This window comes from Urocitellus parryii, chromosome 10 (assembly GCF_045843805.1).
Source record: "Urocitellus parryii isolate mUroPar1 chromosome 10, mUroPar1.hap1, whole genome shotgun sequence".
NCBI classification, from domain to species: domain Eukaryota; kingdom Metazoa; phylum Chordata; class Mammalia; order Rodentia; family Sciuridae; genus Urocitellus; species Urocitellus parryii.
This window is the reverse complement of record NC_135540.1, coordinates 126078639-126098993: the sequence shown is the minus strand read 5'-3', so window position 1 is coordinate 126098993 and position 20355 is coordinate 126078639. Positions and strand designations below refer to the sequence as shown.

Genomic DNA, 20355 nt, shown 5'->3' with positions numbered 1-20355 from the left:
AGCAGCTTGAGAACCTGCTGCGAAGGAGATAGGACCCTGTGAAATTGGTGGCCCCAGAGGCAAGCGACAGACACTAACAAGGTTCTTCTAGCAAAATCATGATTTTCCAGAAGAGTTGGTTTATCCTTCTGCAGAGACATGGTCTCTGAGGCTCTTGTTACCAGAAAGGAACTCCATGGCCCAGGCTGAGGTGTCTGCAAGACCACGTGCAAAGTGGTGGGTCTGAGAGGTCTCTGGGGACACAGGTCTGACAGGGAAGACGCCGGGCACGGGGAGCGAGTTGGCAACGCTGCTGCTCCAGACTCACGGAGAAGTCCAACACCCTCAATCCTCCAGGGGCCTCATGGGGTCTATTACTGTTTGGACCTGGAATGTCCCCCCAAAGCTGGGGGGAAAGCCTGGGCCCTAATGCAGAAGGTTCAGAGGTGGGGGCTTCCAGGCAATGCCTGGATCCTGAAGATCCAATTAATAGGATGATGGATTAATCCACGGATAGCAGAAAGGACGAGTGGGAGATGGGATCTAGTTGAAGAAGTAGGTCACCCGAGGCGCGCCGTCCCTCTTCCCTCCCTCTGTCTCTCTTTCATCTTTCTGCTTCCCACCTGCCCTGTGCTGAGCGGCATTCCCCCACCATGCCCTGCTGCCATGTTTGTGAGATGGTGTCAGCTGACCACGGATTGAGACCCAGGGAACTGTAAGCCAAAATAAAGCTCTCCTCCTCTAAGTTGCTTTAGTCAGGTATTTTGGTCACGGCCATGCAAAACTGACGACCACGGGGTCCTTCGGACTCAGACAAAGTCAACAGGGTCACCTGGGAGGTGAACGTGAGAGGCTTTTGCAGGAATGCAGCTATTAGCTCTGTTGAAATGCTTAAGCTCTGAGCGAATAGAGGCGGCACTAAAAAGTGCTCCTGGGTTGACTAACATGGGCCACCAGAGTCCTATCATCATAGCAGCCCACCAGAGATGACACTGTCATTCCCACCCAAGAAGCCTCTGAGAGTCACACACTGTGTGAAGCCCAGAGCCAGGGTTTGGACCCAGGCAAGTGAACTTCTGAGTCCAAGCAAGTGATTCATAGTCTCCTGCAGGATACAGGAAACACCTAAGGTAGGCTGGACTCTGTATTTTCCAGGACCCCAAATAACATTATGAATGGAACTAAAGGTGAAATTATATGTACCAAGTTTCGACTAGACTTTAGCTTGCCTCTTAATAAAACTGATGGGCTGAAGCAAAGGAGATGATGGAAATATTTTTCAGAAGTGCACCATTACTTCACTTAATTACAGAAGAAGAGGAAAGAGAAGGACACAGAAGGACGTTTGGAATAACTGGATAGGGAATGGGGTAACCTTTTTTTGGACTGCTGGAAAGGCATCAGAAAAGCCAGAATCACAGAATGGTAAAACCTGGTTGAGCTCAAAGCTTATCTTCTTCAATTTTCTGTTTTGAAGGAATAAAAATGGGGCCCAGAGAAGCTGGCTTGTGCAAATCTATAGAGTCACAGCCACAATCGCAACCCAGATATTTCAGTTTCTCAGGCAGGGATGTTTCCCATGTACTTGCTATTTAATCAGAAGTGGGATGGCTTCTTGTACAAAGCACTGTGCACAAATCTGAGTAGTATTGGAAACTGTTAAATGTGGGAAATGTCAAGTCCTGGCACAGAGTGAGTCTCAGCAATTATCTACTGTTGCTACAGTCAAAGTCAAGGCTTCATCCTCCTGTGGATGCAAATGGGATGCACCTGACTGCCTTGGACTCTCCACAGCTACCATCCTGGTGCCATCTTTGCACACAATGACTTAGGTGCCCCCACACTGCCAAATGTGTCAAGGACACAGCTGTTCTTTACATTTGGAAAACCCATTTTCCACTGGTTTCTTTCACATGGAATACACTGGGAAAAGCCTCTTAGCTAGAGGTGAAAATCTTCCCTGAGATGCTGATAAAGGGCTTCCTGCATCCCACCCAGAGATAACTTAGCTAGGATGCAAGAAAACAAATCAACAACAAAAAAGCTTTCAGGTTTGGGAAATCAGAACGGAGAAAACATGTCACCAGCAGAATCATTTATTTATGTACGTGCCTTTTCCTCTCAATAGCTCCTAGAACAGAAATAATGTCTGATGCATGCCTTCACAATTTGCACAGTGACCAGTCTCAACTCTGTGGGCAGGTATTTCTCCTCTGTCCTCTGCCCTCCCCTCCAGTGTCTGCGCCCCCTGAGGCCAGGGATGTGACTCATGCACCCATATGTCCCTCCACCTCATGCAGAGTCTGGCACTTTGTCAGCCCTGAGTAGATGCCTGCTGAATAAACACACGGATGCATTGGCATATGGCGAAGATTCAAACAATTTCTATGTTGATTTGATGCCTGGAAAGAGAAGAAGGTCCAGGCTCTCAATTTGGAAACCATAACAACCAATAGCATTTCAGGCTTTGATGGGGTTTAGAGGGTAGAAATGTAGCAAAAGTCATGGTTGTTAATCAGTAAGTGTCCACAGCTGTGGTTCTGGAGATGTGCCTCGCCATGTGAATACACGTCCTTGTTCGAAGACACTCACTTTTAGGGGAAGCTGCATTCTTTGGGCATGGAAATAAGGACCAGGGGTTTCCTTACTACAGCCAAAGTGTTCTGTTTTTCCAAGGTAGGTGAATTTATGACTCTCTGTTTGGGGGTGAAGAGCACAGATTGGGAAGCCAGTCTGCCTGGATCCTTATCCCAGTCCAAAATGTTCATCTGGGCAACCTTAGGTAAGTGACAAAATCTTCCTGTGCCTCTATTTCCACAAATATAAACTATGATCATAATACACTAAGGCTCCCGCCTTATACACTGTCTGTAAAGATTAAAGGTATTAATTCACCTAAGAGCAATCAATGAGTGTGAATGATTATTCTTTTGTATAAGGTACACACATTTCACAGTTCTCCAAGCTCATTGATCATGTTATCGCATTCAATCCATGACCGTGACCTTGTCTCATGAGATGAGATGGTTCCAAGGACATCCATGCTTGCCGAGGTTGGGACTGTAACATCTCTGTCGGTCTCCTGGATTCTTCCCAGGCCCTTCTCCTTATTCTTCCACGGGTTCAAAACCAAGATCTTTGTTTTCTTTGGTGGGATTGATGAGATGGGGCCCCAACCCACACTTTGTTGAAGCAGCAATTCACTGAGAACGCTGGTGGCCAAGTGCAGCACCTGCTGTCTGGCAGCCCTGCACCAACCCATAAAACGGGAGGTCTCCCTGGGAAGGCCACAGCTTTTGAAAAGTACAGAGAATCCAGGTGACCCATGTAAGATTAACAGTAAAAAATGCAGCCAGCGAAATGCTGTGCCCCTGCCTCTTTCGGCAGTACCCCTCTCCATCAGGAGTGACAGAGGCGTGGGCTAACTGCTTCCACCACAGACTCCAGGTTTGCCTGCTCGACCCTGGAAACTGCTCAGGAAGGCCTGGCAGTACAACCACTCCGCTCCAGGACAGACCGAGTGGTTCTTACCTTGAATAACACAATGGCGTAGTCGTAGATTAGCGCGGGATCCTCGGTCTCCAGGGCTCCCTTGGCGTACCACTCGATGGCGGCTTCGGGATTCTTGGTCACACCTTGCTGCCCCCAGAACAGCATCTGGGCCAATCGTTGCTTAAAGACAATAGCAATTTACAACAGTGCATTTCCTGTTCAAATCCTAATGTAAGACTTAAAAGTGTGAGGAAAAGCCTAGTTTAAAATGTTTTATGTGGAGAACAAGGAATTGGAGAGACACACTCTGTCTTCCAGTGATGGGGGGGGGCGGGGGGAGAGCCTGAAGGTGGATTTGTATTAATTCAGCCCCCAACAGTGGTGTCTGTGTGTGTGTGTGTGTGTGTACTGCTGTGTGTGTGTTTGCTGGCATCTAGGGCCAGAGGTGGACAGAACTCGGCCCACATTTCACAACTCTCTTTTTCTCGTCTAATGCCCACTCCTTTGAGAGGTTCTGCTGTCTTTCTGGACCAGTGATCACCATGGAGATGTCTACAAATCTCCATTGCTCCGCCATCCCTCTAGAGCACTGAGCACAGCTCCCGTCCTGTCATCGGTGGATGGATCCACCATCAGAGTCAAGGCTGGGAGCTGTGGAGCAGCGAGACCCTCAAGATCTTTTTAATCTTTCTCCCTGCACCCCCGCCCCTCGTAGAAGTTCACAGAAACTTCTCTGCCAAGAGTTTCTGAAGCAAAGAAGAAAGAAGTATCCCTTGTCAGGGAGGCGATGTCAGTGGAATTTCCAAAACCACACACTGGACTTCTCAGAACTGGGGAGACGCAGCTCAAGGCCAGATGCCAAAGACAGGGGCTGGGTCTGCGGGCGGCCTGGCCCCATGGCTCCCTTCCTGCCTTGGCTCCTTCCTGCTCCGCCTGTCATCTCCTTCTCTTCCCTTTTCCCCCCAGATACTTTCATCTTCCAGGAAGTATCTGCCGACCTGCTGGGGGGATCTGTAGGAGGGCGGGAGGCCTATTCCACAGGAGGCCCTGAGCAGGTGGCTTTGTTAATATCTTTCATTCTCTTTTTTCTTTCCTTTCCCCCTAGCTGCTCCTCTGTCTGCTTAGCAGCCAGGGAGGCTGCTGGGCTCTGGGTGCACTCAGCAAAGGCTGGATCCCTTGGGTAGGAAGGAGGCTCCCTCCCCGTGCAGTCACCTGGGCAGGCTGCTGGGGGGGGGGGGGACAGCGCTTTTCACAGTGAAATCTAAGCAAGGAATGAGACAGAGGACCCTGCCCCAGTGTGCTGCCCTTCCTTGCACATCTCAAAAGTCCATTTAAAGAACACGAGATAGTGGAGAGCCAAGGTCCATCCGTTTGGCTTGACACACCGTAATGATTTTCTATTGTTCTTCCAGCTGAATACCTGGGCTTCTTTTCAAAGCCCATCTAATTTCTCCTGAACGCAAGATGCTTCTTATTTTCTATCTGATGCATCCAAAATATCTGAAAGGAACCTGCAGGGCTGCTCACAAAGACTGTGGTGCTCTCCTTCTGGGTGGCCACTAGGACGGCACTCTGTCCCACCCACCGGACGTCACGAGCAGCCATGTGACTTGCCTTGCCAGTGAAACATCAGTAGTGACCTGTGCCACCTCTGAGCGGAGGCCTTAGGAGCCAGCCTGTGACACGCCATGGTGTGTCCCTGCTGCAACGGCTTTGGAAGCATATGTGGAAAAGCCTTGGTCAGCCAGGGCTCCAAGGGACCGAGAGAGCAGAGCCCTGGCCAGGCCCTGCTGGACAAGAAATCCTGTGTTGTGAGCCAGAAAGACACTGGGTTGTTTCGAGCCCCGGAGGTTTGAGAGGTTTAGATGGCCTGGTCCACCACGGCCAGTGGGATGTCTGGGACGGGGAAGCGTTTTACCTGGGCTGCTGCGTTGCCTCGTGAGGCTTCGTGCTTCAGCCACATGAAGACGTCCCCATCTTCTTTGGTTTGCACCTTGAGTATTTCATCATCTTTTAGTCTAATGGTTTCAACATAGGCCTAAAAGGAAGGAAGGAAAGAATAAGGGAAGGAAGGAAGGGAGGGAGGAGGGAGGAAGGAAAGACGGACAGGCAGACAAACCCATATGCTATGGGCATGCAGAAGACCTGAGGGTATTTTTAAGGCAGCAGTCAGTTGCTCCAGCACAAACTACGTGAATAACCGAAACCGGAGGCGGCCCACCACGCCCCAAGACCACATTCTTTTTAAACAAACGTATTCTGTCTCACATCGCCACACGCGTGTGTGTTCCTGTCAAAGTGTTTGCTTTGAGAGGCCAGACTTTTTTTCCGCTTCCACTTCTAATATTCAAGCTTGTTTGGCAGTCCATCTGGTAGCACAGGTTTCAGAGCCAGAAATTACACACACACACACACACAGCCTCAAAAAAAGGTAAATCAATATTTTCTGAATATGACCTGAGTTTTTAATCCCAAAGTATTACTATCCTGCATGACTAACCCTTTTTATTTTCAGGCTCAGCTTCAAATATCTTTGGGCTATTTCCAAAAATTTGAAAATCTACTCTGAAAAGAAGAAGGCATGTTAATTCTCAGAATTGGAGAAAGAATGTTCTGGAGGCTCTACAGATGGACCCAAAGGGAGAGTTCATGAAGTGTTTTGAATTTGCACACAGCCTTTGAAGAAAATACGATTCATTTTGATGCATGAATTTTGGCTGTTCATTAGAAGTCTGGTCCCATTGTTCCAGGCTCCCCCTGCCCCCCCCCACAGGATGACCCTGGGCCAGTGCCAGGAGGGGATCCTGAAGAGCACTTTCCATGCCCAGCACTTGCCGCAGGCAGGTGCTGAGGACTTGGGAAAGAAGCATCAAAGCCCAGGGGCCCAGGCCTGGTTTCCCTTCTGACTTCATTGGTAGTTTAGGAAATACGCAGAGTCCCTGACTCTGGGCCACAGCCCCAGTCCTTCTGTGTCTCCCAGCGGCTCCTGCACTGTGCCTGTGGAGGCAGGTCCCCTTCAGGGGCATCAGAGCTCTATCTGGCTTACTCTTTGCCAAGTGACCAGTGTGTGCAGAGGGTGCAGCCTGAATGCCCTTCAGCTCAAGCTCCAGGGGACACTCTGTTCTCTGCGATGAGCCTGAAATCAGGCAAAAACTCGAGGAATTCCCTAATAAGGGATTCTCAATGGCAGGGTTTTTGTTCATCTGGAGAACTTGGGTGTTCTGACTTTTCGATTTCTTTTTCTTCTTGTTTTATTTCCTCCTCCTCCTCCTCCTTGCCATAGGACTTGAATGAAAGAAATAACACGGGAAGACACTGGTTCTGCCCTACAGGGAGGCTCATACCCTCGGGTCTTCCTGCCCATCTCTGGCATTGATGATGTGCATCAGAACCTGCCTTACGGCCTGCTTGGCACTGTGCCAACTACTTGCCCAGGTGGATGCATCGCATCTTTGTAACCTGGTAAGACAGTCACTCTGGATATCCCTATCTCACACATGTGGACACTGAGGCCCAGGGAGGTTAACTAACTTGCCTGAGATCATATATTCACTTCTTAGATTTAGGAGTTTGGATCCACGTTGCGCAACACTCTGCACCTGGCCTTGGTATTCTGTAAGGAAGAAGCAAGTGGCGGGTTTCACTGTCTCCCAGGTACCTAAGGAACTCCATTGAACTGGGCTGTGGGAGTCTGGGAAGAGACCATGTCTCCAGGGGGCCCTAGAAGCCAGGCATCACTGTGAAGAAGGAACACGTTTGTCTTTTATATCCCTGACCCAGCCCTTGCACTCTGCTGAGTAGTGCCATTGGGCTTTGCAGCAAGGTAGGGCCATTAGGAGCACCCTTAAACATGTGACATAGGGGACTTGAATTCAAACTCACCACCAACTACCTGAAGACCTGGGCCAGTTGCTTTATTTATCTGATACTCATGTTCTGCACCTATAAAAGGTAGCTTAGCATGGTACCTGCTATGTCAAAAGCACTCAGCCTACTAACCATTATGTTTTACACTGCAAACAGAAAGACTTGGCTTCAAATCAAGGCTCCACAAATTATTTGTGGTGTGACACTGGGAAAGTTTTTTAGTATCTCTGTATCTCAGTTGCCTCCTCCATAAAATGGGAATAATATATTGAGCTTACAGGTTGGCATGAAGATTGAGTGAGAAAGTTCATGTGTGAGCTCAGCCGCTCCCCGGTGCAGGGCCTGCTCTTACTAACCAGAAACATCATTTTTAGGGCCTTGTTCACTCTAAAGTGAGAAGCGCTGACAGCAGTTAAGAATGTCAGCCTTCCTATTGGTATTTGCAGTTTTGTACAGCTCAAAGCCTTATTTTGTGGGGATGAAGATCTACATAGGGAATTTTGTGCTTAGAAAATGGAAGGAATAGAACTTGGGGAGAGAGTGGGGGGCTGGAGACATGGGAGAGCGTTCACGCTGTGTGCTGGCCTCCGTTCAGCACGTGGTGTGTGGACTAACTTATTTGTGCTGCAAAACCCACGGGAGCTGCAGAGCGTGATGGCTCCCGTTTTACAGGTGAGAAGCTGAGGTGGAGAGGTGAGAGGTGAGGGGAACTGTCCAAGATTCCCCACTGTGAACAGCAGGCCCGGGGTGTGAACCCAGGCAAACCCGGCCCTGGAGCCACACATGCTGCCTGCCACGCCCAGGCAGGGGGCTGCTTCTCCTTAGCAACTAGTACCACGTCAGAGCCATGTGTCTGGGCCCTGGCGTGAAGAGATCGTGTGCGAGAGCATCTGAAGACAGAGCGACCCTTAAAGGGGGCAGCATGGGGTTGTCCTCTCACCCAATTAGCATTTGGTGGCCCAGAAAGGAGCTGTGACATGAAGAAGCAACAGTGGTAGGGGACGCAGCAGGGTATGTAGAGCCAAGGGATGCTGACAGAGATCAATGTCCCAGACTAGCCAGTTCTGGAATCTTCTACAGTTTCCAGAAGGTTCTTTTGTGGCCATTTATAAAATCAATGTCTCCAGAATGAGCACCGAGGTTCACATCTTATATTGCAGGGTTGAAACCTGCTGCCAGGTCCCCGGAGGCCCAAAGTCTGGAAACTCTGCAATCCTCAGACCACCCTGGGCCACACGCCCGAAGCAGGCGCCAGGCTGTCCTGGAGATGCTGGTGCTCAGAGCTTTACTGCCTTGCCCTCTGCTCAGTCTGCAGGCTGCCATCACTGATTTCAGGAAAATCCAGACGGGGGAGGGTAAAGGAAGGGAGCACAGAGAGAAGGGAAGAGAGGGAGGGAGAAAAGAGAGGGTGGGGGGAGAGAGAGAGGGAGGAGGAAGAGGGAAGACAGGAAGACAGAAGAGGCCAGGAAGATGAAAACCCTCCAGACGTGGAGCTGGAGAGGCTCTCAGCAGCCTCATGTTTTCCAGAAGCATCTGCCTTCTGCAGACTTGTGAAATATAATGGCTCTGCCGGCACTCCCGGGAGCACGGAGCAGCTGGCAAGAGGAACGGGCGGTTTCACAGCCTCCACTTAACCTGCCTGCCTCTGCTACCTCCCTTCAGAGCCCGTCGGAACTGCCACAAAGAACCTGCCTTTTGAAGAGCTGAAAATCAGCTGCATGTTGGCCTCCCAATAGGGCCGTGTGTTTTCTTTGTTGAAATTTAACATTTTAGGACTTTTAAAGTAAAGATGGGGAAATATCAACGGTAACTGAAAAGAGACAGAGAAACAAGATTCCCCAAATGTGGGATGTCAAGAGACGCAGGGTTTAAAGCCACGTGCTCTGGGCACTCACCGTCTGTGATGAAGCCCTTGTCACATCTGAAGGCACTGGCATCAACAAGACACAGCTGTCACCAGCTATTCATCCCTGGATGAGCTCTGCCCTCACACCCCTTCCATCATTCCATCAAGGTAAACGCTGGGCGCCAACTGCACGTCCATCAGCGTGTGGCTCTAGGGTCACCCAGGAGAACAGACAAGGTCCCTACCTTGAGAGCTTATGGTCTGAGAGGGAGGCATCTCTGTAACCCTGGGCACAGGAGCCATGACAGACATGGGCTGGGCTCTGTGATGACATTGCAAAAGGAAGATCCAGGGAGGAAGAGGTGACAGGTGTGCCACTGTAAAGGGGGAGGTCCCCAGGGGAAACAGGGCGTGGAGAAAGCAGGACAGAGGAGGAGCCGGGCAAGGCTAGGGGGCAGGAGCACCACAGTGTGACCAAGATTTGCTATTGCCAGAGCTGGGGCCAAGCCAGGGTGGTTAAGAGCTGAGGATATGGAAGAAGAGGGTGGAGGCATGTCGATGTGCTCTGTGACCAGCTAGCTGGACTTGGTTCTCCGGGGGCAGTGCTTCTGAACCCTGGCTACACGCTGCACCCACCTGAGGAGCTTTAAATACAAACACTCGCCATCATCCCTCAGGAGCCAAAGGAGATTTGTTTTGCATATAACCTAGGCACATCCCCCACATATTTTCAATCATCTCTCCATTACTTTTCATACTTCATACATTGAAAATGCTATGAAAATGGCCATTCGACTCGCTCATTTAGGGAATAATGACAAGGGGAAAAGTCTGCACATGGTCAGTACAGACACAGGTTTTTGGTTTTTTCTTTTCTTTTTTTCTTTCCAAATATTTTCAGTCTGTGGTTGGTTGAAGCTGAGGGTCTCGAACCTATAGATATGGAGGGTTGGGGGGACACCAGCACTCCTGGGCCCCGCCCCTGTCGCTGCATTGAGACCCTGGGATGGAGCCTAGGCACAGGTATTCTTTGAACCTCTGCTGATTCTGACACTCAGCCAGGTAGAGAACATCCTCAGTCCCTTGTGAGAACAGTGGGAAGGGTCAAGATGACCGGAAGACCAGAGAGGAGGCGTGTTCGCTCCTGTGGTTGCCACACACTGGGTGATTTACCAACAAAAACTTATTTTCCCATAGCTCTAGAGCCTGGAAGCCCAAGATCAAGGTATTGGCAGGTCTGATTTCTTCCAAGGAGGCTCTCTGTGGTTTGCATATGGCTGTCTTTTCTCAGTGACCCAACACAGCTGTCCCTCTGCACTGTCTGTGTCCTAATATCGTCCTAAAAGGACACCATTCCTATGCAATTAGGGCTCATCCTAATGGCCTCATCTAAAAGCATCACCTCTTTAAATATCTTATCTTTAAGCATAATTCCATTTGCAGATGCTGGGGACTGGAACCTCAGCATACGGATTTTTTTTTTTTTTTTTTTTTTGTGGTTCTGAGGATAGAACCCAGGTCCTAGCAAATGCTAGACAAGTGCTCTACCACTGAGCTACATCCCCAGCCATCCTATGAGTTTTGAGGGGACGCAATTCAACACATAGGAGACGGTGGCTGTTGTAGCAGCTCAGTGGAGAGAGGATGAAGGACAAAATCAGGCTGTGGCAATAGGGATGGAGACAGGGAGGAGAGAGAAACTCGCATGTAGAGCTGTTGGGGGTTGTTGGGGATCAGGATGATGGGGCATCAGAGACGATGCCCCAGTTTCAAGTATAGACCATGGTGCCACCAGAGGAGGTGCTGCAGAGGGTGGGAAGGAGGAGGAGGAAGCTTCCTTTATGATGCCTCTGACTGCAGACAGGGACATGTAAGAAAAGCCTCAGCTGGAGATGGAAGGGTGGAGTGTCATCAGCACTCAGACAGTCACTATAGAGAACCCCTTGTCCCCCCACCACCCAGAAAATGCAGAGGGAACAGGAAGCCACCATCAAGCCTGGAGGGAGAGCAACTTCTAAGGAGTGGGCAGAACAGGAGGAACTCATTCATGTGTCGTGAGCCACAAAAGCAAACAAACAGAAACACTAGCCATGTTCTTTCTGTTTAATCTGAAGCCGAGTCCCACTAAATCATAAAGAAGTGACATGGAGCGAGAGCCCTAATAAAGAAGATGAAATGATGTGAACCACACATTACATAAAAGAGAAAATGAAACAAGAATCAAGGAGGGAGTTATTGACAGATCCTTGGTTTGTTAATTAGAGGTCTGGCTTTCTATAGATCCTCATTTGCTACATTATGCTGGTGAATTAATAGATGTCTCAACAAAAGGACATTTAAATCAATGTATGACACCTGCTTAAATTCTCAAGAAGCCATTAATTACACATTCTTAAGAAAATGAGCTATGACACAACTCTTCTAAGTGTATAATTCCTATCTGAGATCCTTAATCATACGACTTTTCAGCTGCAAGATGGATCTTTTCTCTGGTTCTAACCAATTAAACATTTTCTTTCATAATCATAACATTTCATATGCCAAATCTTCAAAAGAAAAGGAGCTTGTTAGCAACATACCATTTCCCGTTGCTAATTTATGCTGAATTAGAATTCTTTAAAGTATAATATTAAAAAAAGTATAACATGAGACATATAGGGCACTATTAACACATCCTGGCTCTATGGAAAGACAAAGGAAATGTTATTTTTGGAGCCTGGTTTTGTAAAAATGTCTTTTTTCAGGGTGATTCTTTTAAGATACTTTATTAATAAGTTAATTCTTATTGAACGGAGGTCAAATTTTGCACATGGTTTATGTACACTTAAAGAATATTCAGTATAAATAATAAGGGGGTGTGAGTTGATTCAGCAGGAATCATTTTCTAAAGGAATTAAAATGTCTCCATAGACGGGCTTTGGTGGTTACAGCTTCACTCACGTTTAATGTTCACTGACAGCACATATCTTTGAGTTGTTTATTTCATAACCGTACAGTGGCCTCTATGGATTTCTTTTACGAAAACCATCCATTCCCAAATATCAAAGCATGCATTTTTTTGCACTTTGGATTTCTGGTACAATCCAGCCGCGCAGCTGGGGACCCAGTGTTCTGATTCTCAATCACCCACTAGCCCAAGATTCGCAATCCTGACCCTCAGGCCTGCTCACCAAGCAGGGGAAAAGCAAGTTATGACACAGATCACAGCCAAATCCTGCCACACGGTTATGTACCATCCCTGCCTGCACAAGCCCAGGCACCCTGTTCTGTTTCATATTCCTGCGGCAGAGTAGAGTAATTGCAAGGACTGTCCAGGTAAAGTCGAAAATATTTACTATCTGGCCCTTTAGAGAAAAAAAAAAAATATCACACTTCCCAACTCGAGCAGCTCATGTGCTGTGACCCTGAAGCCAACCTCCTGTCTGCTGTCCCATGACGCAGGCTGGTGTCATCAGGCCGGAGCTCTCCTTTTGTCCCTTACTACTTTGAGCCTGTTAGGTCTAGAGATGATCCCTCTGTCAGTCTAATCTAACATGTGGCTTTGTTTGGTTTTGGCAGATGTGAGCCACTGATTTCTTTGCCCAATGAGTCAGTAAGATTTGGAAGCCTGCAAAATGAGGGGCTGGAGTTGGTGCCCCTCATCTAGTCCTTAGACCAGGACAAAGTCATCAAACATCACCCTGCTGTAGACGGTCACCCAGGAGCACGGGGCCAAGGAGGTTCACGTGATGGAGACGGACAATTTCTCAAGTGTGTAGCACTGGGAGCCTGGCCGGGTGTGGCACTGACGTCTGTGTATCGTAGTCCCGGCTTGCTCACTGCATTATTGATAAGCACCCCGGGAGATTAGTGCCTCTCACAGTTGGACTCAGTCCTCCCTAACATCTCCAGACCTTGCCATTGCACAGTTTTGGAAGAAAGACAAAAGGCTTATGCTCCTAATGCACTTTTTTTTGTTTGTTTTTGCAAAATCCAAATCTGTCCGGGGCCAAATCTCCCCTGAACATACCCACTCATGGAAAGTTTTCTGTGTAGGGACGCGGGACTATACAACCTGAGAACAGAGTCAGAAAATGTAAACTAGAGAGGGCAAGAAAGCCTCTCTCTTCATTTGATCATGCTCGCTCACCCTCTGAGACAAAAAAAAAAAAAAAAAAAAAAAACCCTTTATAGAGAGTTCAGAAACCCTGGTAAACAGCTCCCTCACATTTCCACCCACCCCAGGTACCTGGTCTCCTTGCAGCGTGTGCTGGTCAAGGGGCGTCTTCGTGGCGATATTGCTGTAGTAGGCATACGACAGTTCCCAGTCCAGGGGGTAGCTGTCAATACCCTGGTAGTGCTTGTACCCAAGATTCATTGCAGACAGTCTCTCGCTGCCCTGGCCTCCAACCAAGCTATACAGCATGCCCTGTTAGGGAAATTGGCAAAGTGTTCACAAGATTGAGGACAGGCTTATAAAATCCTAACACTGAAAGGTCATCCAGCTCAATCCCTATATAGGATCCTGCCACTTCAGAAATTGTGAACTTGCCTTTGAAAAAAGTCCATCTCTAGTAAATCAACTAACCCAGACCTCTTATGGCTTACAAATCCCCAGCTGTCATCCTTCCTAACATCTAGTATCTTAAAATGAGAAATGGGGACCTTCCTGAATTCCCTCAGGACTTTTTTTTTGCCTCTCAGCCAACTGGTCTAAAGACCCCTGTGCTGCTTCAGCTGCATTCTCTGTGAACACAGGCTCTGAATGTGGGCACACACACCAGCTCACACTCTCAGAGTGTCTTGATAGGCTGGCTGGCCCAACAAGGTCATTTCCTATTGGAGGAGATGGAGACCTAGCAAGGTAGAGCACCCAGCCACTGAGTGGCACAGAGAAAGCTAGAATTTTCTACACTCGTCCACCTTTGTGGGGACGGCTTCAGGGACTCAGGGAAATATCCTATTGATCAGGAGCATCTATAAACCAGAGGCATTGCAAACGAGTCACTGAAAAGGAACAAGGGGCCGTCTGGGCGTGTGTAAGAGGATGGGTTTCCCCAGATCAGGGACAATCACGTGTGCCAACATGAAGATTAAAGGTGACCAGGGAGCATTTAGCGCTCTTTCTTAATTTCTCTCTCTCTCTCTCTCTCTCTCTCTCTCTCTCTCTCTCTCTCTCTCTCTCTCTTTCCGTTTTTGAGATCTCTCTGTATTGCTGAGGCTGACCTCAAACTCTATCCTCCCGTTTCAGCCTCCTGAGTAGCTGGGACTATCGGCGTGCCCTAGACTCAGTCACATATTTTTGTGATGATGGATTTTATCTGTCAATTTGTCCAAGCAATGGGGTCCCGGTTTATAGGTTATTTCTGGGTGTGTCTGAGGGTGTTTCCAGAGATTAGCACTGCGGTGGACTGAGCACAGCAGATGGCCTCCCAGTGTGGGTGGTCCTCATCCAATCCCTGGAGATCCTAAATAAAACCAAAAGGCAGAGGAAGAGGAATTGTCTCTTTTTGCTTCCTGCCTGTCTGTGTGAGCTGGGACATTGGGCTTTTCCTGTCCTTGAACTGGAATTTACACCATCAGCATCCCTAGTCCGCTCTGGCCTTCAGGCTCAGGCTGGAAATATACCACCAGCCAATATGAGCCAATTCTTCATGATAAATCTCTTCCTATATATATAATCCCATTGGTTCTGTTTCTCTGGAGAACCCTGACTAATACACTTATGAAAATGTGACTTTAAATGTTAGGCAAGTTGCATAATCAATTTGGATTCAAAACCCCAAACAAAACTGTCTGGGATGGCATTTATTTTGATGGTAGAAAGCTGGATGTGACAATGCTTTGCTTAGAGACCCAAATGACTTCTCTTAGCAGAGAAGGAATATGGGATAATGGTCTCACCCTCAGACTAGTCACGCTCATGGGGAAGAGGACACTGTTTTTTGAAGGAATGGGATTCTGGAAAGCACGGATCAGCGTGCTCCCAGCGCTGTGTGCAGAATGACACAAAGGGCCCTTTTCCACTCCCTGAAAGCAGGGTATCCCGTGTTTACGCAGCCCCAAGACCCTTCTCTGGGCGTAAAGATCTTTAAAGGACTCCAAGGAAGTGTGACACGTCCAGTTCTGGCCAGGGTGCTGTTCTGCAGACACAACACAGGTGGCCGATGCTCCTGGAACCCACGAGATGCTCACCTGCAGCTGGTCCCGAGGCACACTTAATCCAGTTTCATAGAAGACTGCGAGGTAGTAGGATGCTTTATGGTATCCGCAGCAGCTGGAATCCATCAGAAAGGGGGCGACCGAGCTAATTTGGTGAAGACCATCAGAGCTGGAGAGTCTCTTTACAGCCTTCTCGAATATCCTCCTACCGATTTCTAACACAGACTCGCTCTGGCTCCTTGGCCCTGTAAATAACACAATTCACAGCACACGGGATTAATTACCATGGGAGCAACAGGGCCTTAGAAAGAAGAGAGAAAAACCAATTAAATCACCTGAGTTATCGATATGGCGGGTTCCACAGTATCTTGAAATATACCACCTTCCAGGGAGGTAAATGAAACCCTTTAGGGATGCCCGGGCGTCGTTCTGTAAATAGCTTTTTCTTTGGCACTAAATGACAGCCTAGTCTCCGGGGGAAAGGATGGGCCTCACAGAGCTGAGCGAGGGCCTCAAGAGGGTAATTTAGCCGGTATAATTCACCACCCAATCAGGACCACTGCAACTGCCACAGAGACGCTTTCCTTCTAAAACTCTCTGAAGAAGAATGTGTTTTATCCCAGAAATAGTTCTTAGGAATTGCTCTAAAAATCTGAGCCAATGAACCTGATTTTGACACCTCCTGCCTGCTTTTGGCCTCCGGTTCCTCTTGTGGGTCTCTGAACCCAAAACAACGGACAACTTTGATGGGGGACTTCTAGCCTGCCAGCAGAGAGGTGTGTCCTGTGTCCTGTGCAGATTGTCACTGGATCCCTACAACCTTAGGAGGTCTGTGCTATTATTAGCCTCCTGGGTTTTCTCTGGAACAAGGCTCCCAAGAACACTGAGGCCTAGAGAAGTGAACGTGACCATTTGTATCTGGGACTTGGGCATATAAGACACTAGTTGCTTGGTCTAGTAACTTGTCTAAAGTTACCAAGAGACTGAGGTTGAGCCCACCCTTGAACCCAGCTTTGCAGGCCGCTAAGGCCTGAATTCTCAGTCAATCTGCTGCATTCACCCCCTGACAGACAGGCAGCAACTTGTCACTGTGAATAGAGACATGTCACTCAACTGCCCCGAGCCATGATGCTTCATTTTATAGAATTCTCCCCTAAATCTACAAGCAGAACAGCATCGAAGCCCAAATGAGCAAGTCTGAAGGTCGTATAATGTAACTGTTAGAGTCTTCTAAAATCAATCCACATTAATCAGCCAACAAATACGTCCTTTCTAGGGCAGGTAAGGCACTATTCCAGATGCCATGTTACAAAGGTAACGTAGGATTGCCCAGATGTTATGTACGTATAACTTAGGACTTAATTACATGTAAATAATGTCAACCTGAATGTGAAGCTAAATGTCAAGACTAAAATTTCACCTTCCTAAGAACTGTTACATTCAACATTTTTATTTTCTTCATCCTCTCTAAAATAAAAGTGTTATTAAAAAGCAAGTTTCAGAAGGCAGCAAGAGACCCCCCTCTTCTCAGCCCTCCATCAGGGAACGGGCAGAGGTGCCCCATGGGAAGGCTTGGCATGGGGTTTATTTCTGGGCCACTCCCTTGCAGAGGTCTATGCTCAAAGCAGAGGTCAGAATCAGCAAGGTCCAGGGTGACACTGTGAAAGCTGATACATTGTTTACGAGCTGATGCTGGTCCCCGTGGGCAGGGTGGGCCGGCTGTCCCTGAGAGGGGACAATGGACCTGCACTGGCAATACCTCAGGCTGTGGTGTCCCCCCTCCACCGCTGTGCTTTGTCTCCCTTGATCCCAAGCACCCAGAACATAAAAGGCTGAAAAAAATTATCTTACTGAACAAACAGTCGCCCCATTTCCTACATCTTTTTTTAATAGCTGCTTTTTGCGAGAAAAATCAAACCATGCAGATTTGTACAAAATAAAAACAGAAGTGCCCTCTTCCCCAGTCTTTCTTTAACAGTGAAGATAAAAGCTTGGTATGCATGCTTTGAGACATTTCCTTTTAGCATATACAATAATTCATACATACATTCATTTACATACATTCATATACATTTTCTTTCCCAAAATGGCATATTATGCTATTATGAATTCCAACTTTTTTTAAAAAAACGAACTCTACATTATTATTATACAGTGGTCAGAAGCTCATTTTTTCTAATGTCTCAATAGAACAGTCATCCCGTGCTCACCACGGGTGACTGCTTCCAGGACTTCTGCAGGTACTAAAATTCTTGGGGGCCCAAGTCCCACATACAAAGTGGTCTGTGTCTGCCTTTAACCTACAACCTCTTCCTGTGCGTTTTTAATCATTTTAGGATTACTTATAATACCTAATACAATGTAAATGCTATGTAAATAGTGGTTACTCTGTATTGTTTAAGGACTAATGACAAGGAAGAAATGTCTGTGTTTATTATTATTCTTTCCTGAGGCCCTTTTTACCACCCACTCAATGCTGGAGGATAGAACCCAGGGCCTTATGCATGCATGTTAGGCAAGTGCTTTACACCAAGCTACTTCCCCAGCCTTCTATTCTTAATTTTGTGGGTGCATGGATCAAGCTGCAGATGCCGAACCCATAGGCACAGAGGGGCAACTGTCTTGCATTTGGAGCTGTACCATTTCCCAAGCAGTTGTCTATTTTTAGACTCTTGTGCTGCTTCCAGTGGTCTTGCTCTGAGCAACAGCATGGCGGTGGACATCCTCGTTCGCCTGCGTTCGCCTGTTGGGATATATCTGAATGATAACAGCCTTTCCCATCAGGAGTCTGGGGATCTTGTTTTGGATTTTCTTTGTGTAGTTGAGGTAGGAATCCCACCCTCCTCGACCATTAGCTGCCTTCTCCTCTGGATTCAATATGCACCGTAGCGTTCAGACAGGGTTGCAGCATAAATTCTACTGCTACTTATTCATATATTTACTTTTAAATATGTTCTCATTTCAGGTGCCCCTCTGTGCACAATCTCAGCAAAGCAGCATTAACATTTTGTTAACGATTCATTCCTGCCTCACCTGCTTTGCCAAATGCCTACCTAAGAAGATGGGTTTTGCCTGAGTACACACAGATCTGAGCTTTGTGGGCTCAGAGGAGGGAAGAGACTCTAAACAAATGAAGCTCCACATAAAACACTTGCCCTGCTGACCCCTGGCTTGGAACTCCAGAAATCATTAACAGGGCTGCCCAGGTACCTGGGATCCCTGGAAAATAAGGAACCAAATCAAATCCTTCACAGCGCTCAGTGAAAAACCTCAGCACAGAAAAACTTTGCAAACTGAAACATGGGCTGATTGTAAGGGCTCCATTATTTCTTTTGTATATTATAATTCTTAACTCCCCCCAAAATATTGCAATCACTTTTTGTCTGCATAAGAATCTAAACAACTTTCTGCACCAGTGACTATAATAGAAACTAATAATTCTAAGGTAAAATTGCTCATTTCACACATTTGTTAAAGTTTAAGTTCCAACTGTTGCCGAAAATCAAAGCTGTGATGTCTTTGGTGATATTGTGAAACTGGCGATTTTAAAGTCAGTTTAATGAAACTGTTAATTTCACCCATCTGGTTTAGCATATGCATTTTTTTTTTTTTTAGCGGATCTGCAACTAAAACATGCCTTGTTTATAGAGATTAATGGGGGTAACAAAGAAACAAACAAACCACATAGAAGGAGCCATTCCCCCATGCTCTGTCTCCCTGTACTAGAAGCAAAGGGACAAAAGTCACAGCCACCTTGAGTTCACCTCTAGTATTTTCCAAGGGGCACAGCATCATTTATTTTGCCCTCCCCCTTTTTTTTCTTTTTGACAATAATGGCATAAGGTCCCGATTTGTGTGCTCATCATTAGAAGAGGCAAGAAGCAAACTATGAGAAGGTGGCCACTTGCCGAAGGCCCTGGAGCTGGAGCCAGCATCTGATTGAGAATTCAGAAGGAGAAAGGCACCCTCGTTTCCTGTGAGAGGGACAGGGACATCAATAGGAAAGTCATTTTTAGTTTCAAGCTTCCGAAAGGCACACTGCATCCAAAGTAGAAGTTCGAAAGATAGAAAAAAAGGAAAAGGAGAGAATGTCACTAAGCCATTAGAAGGAGTGTTCATCAAGTTTACTGATTGAAACACACAGCGCGTCCCTGGTTTGCATTCTGATGCAGTGAGCCCCAGGGGCTCCCCAAGCTTTAGGGGCTGGTTTATCTCTCTCTCTGGTACCTTTCAGCACTGTGTAAACTTCCTGATCTCACACGAGTAATCTCCCTCTGTCCCTCTCTCCTTGTCCTCCTTTCTTCCTCCATCTCTGTCTCTCTCTCCTTTCAGGTTATTCTCTGGGTTGGAAAGTCAGAGCTCATTCTTTGTGTCCCCCCCCCACCTCCGTGTATTTTTTAAAAACGAAAAAAAAAATATGTATGCTTTAAAAAAATAATAAAGATGCTGGTTCTTCAACAAACACAAGTGAAACTGCCCTTAAAAGAAAACAGTGTCCTGGTGTTATTCCACAACATCATTGCATTTTGAACACATCCATGCTTGCATTATAGGGTCTCCAAATAAATGCTGCGGTCCTTGGCGAAAAATGAAATGGAAAACAAAGTAGCGTTTTGCTAGTGAAGCCGGTAACTACTGGGCACCTCATGTGGGGGCACCTCTTCCCTCCATCAGCACTCCAAAGCCTGGGGCAGGAGGCAGCAGTGGCCCCCAAAGAACCAGGCAGATGGTGTCCTCCCTGGGAAAAGAGCCCAGCCTCAGGCCTGGTCTCCCCCCAGAGAACCATTTATTGGCAGATCTTGGACTTCCTGTAGCCACAGGCACCAGCTCCAAGGTACCCAGGAACGAGGGCAGATGACCCCAGAGACATGCTGTCCATCTCCCCTGTCTTCCTCCGCATCCCTCCCTGCTTCATGTCATCTGCTTAGAACCCTGGACCCCGCCTGCCTGCCTGCACCTGAGCCTGAGTCCTTCCCGCCTGCTCCCTGTGCCTGCCGAGGTCTCCAGCTCCCTCGCCATCGCCATTCCTG

At 47.6% G+C, this 20355-nt stretch overlaps 1 protein-coding gene across 1 annotated transcript in view; it reads right to left on the bottom strand.

The window, feature by feature from the left end:
• Sel1l3 (SEL1L family member 3) overlaps positions 1-20355 on the bottom strand; it is a 97808-nt gene that overhangs the window by 31356 nt on the left and 46097 nt on the right. Inside the window, exons 10-13 of the mRNA XM_026403106.2 lie at positions 15359-15570; positions 13413-13592; positions 5390-5509; positions 3511-3651 (exon numbers count right to left, since the gene is read on the bottom strand). Of these exons, the coding sequence (XP_026258891.2) occupies positions 3511-3651; positions 5390-5509; positions 13413-13592; positions 15359-15570 (653 nt within the window). The remainder of the gene's footprint in view (positions 1-3510; positions 3652-5389; positions 5510-13412; positions 13593-15358; positions 15571-20355) is intronic.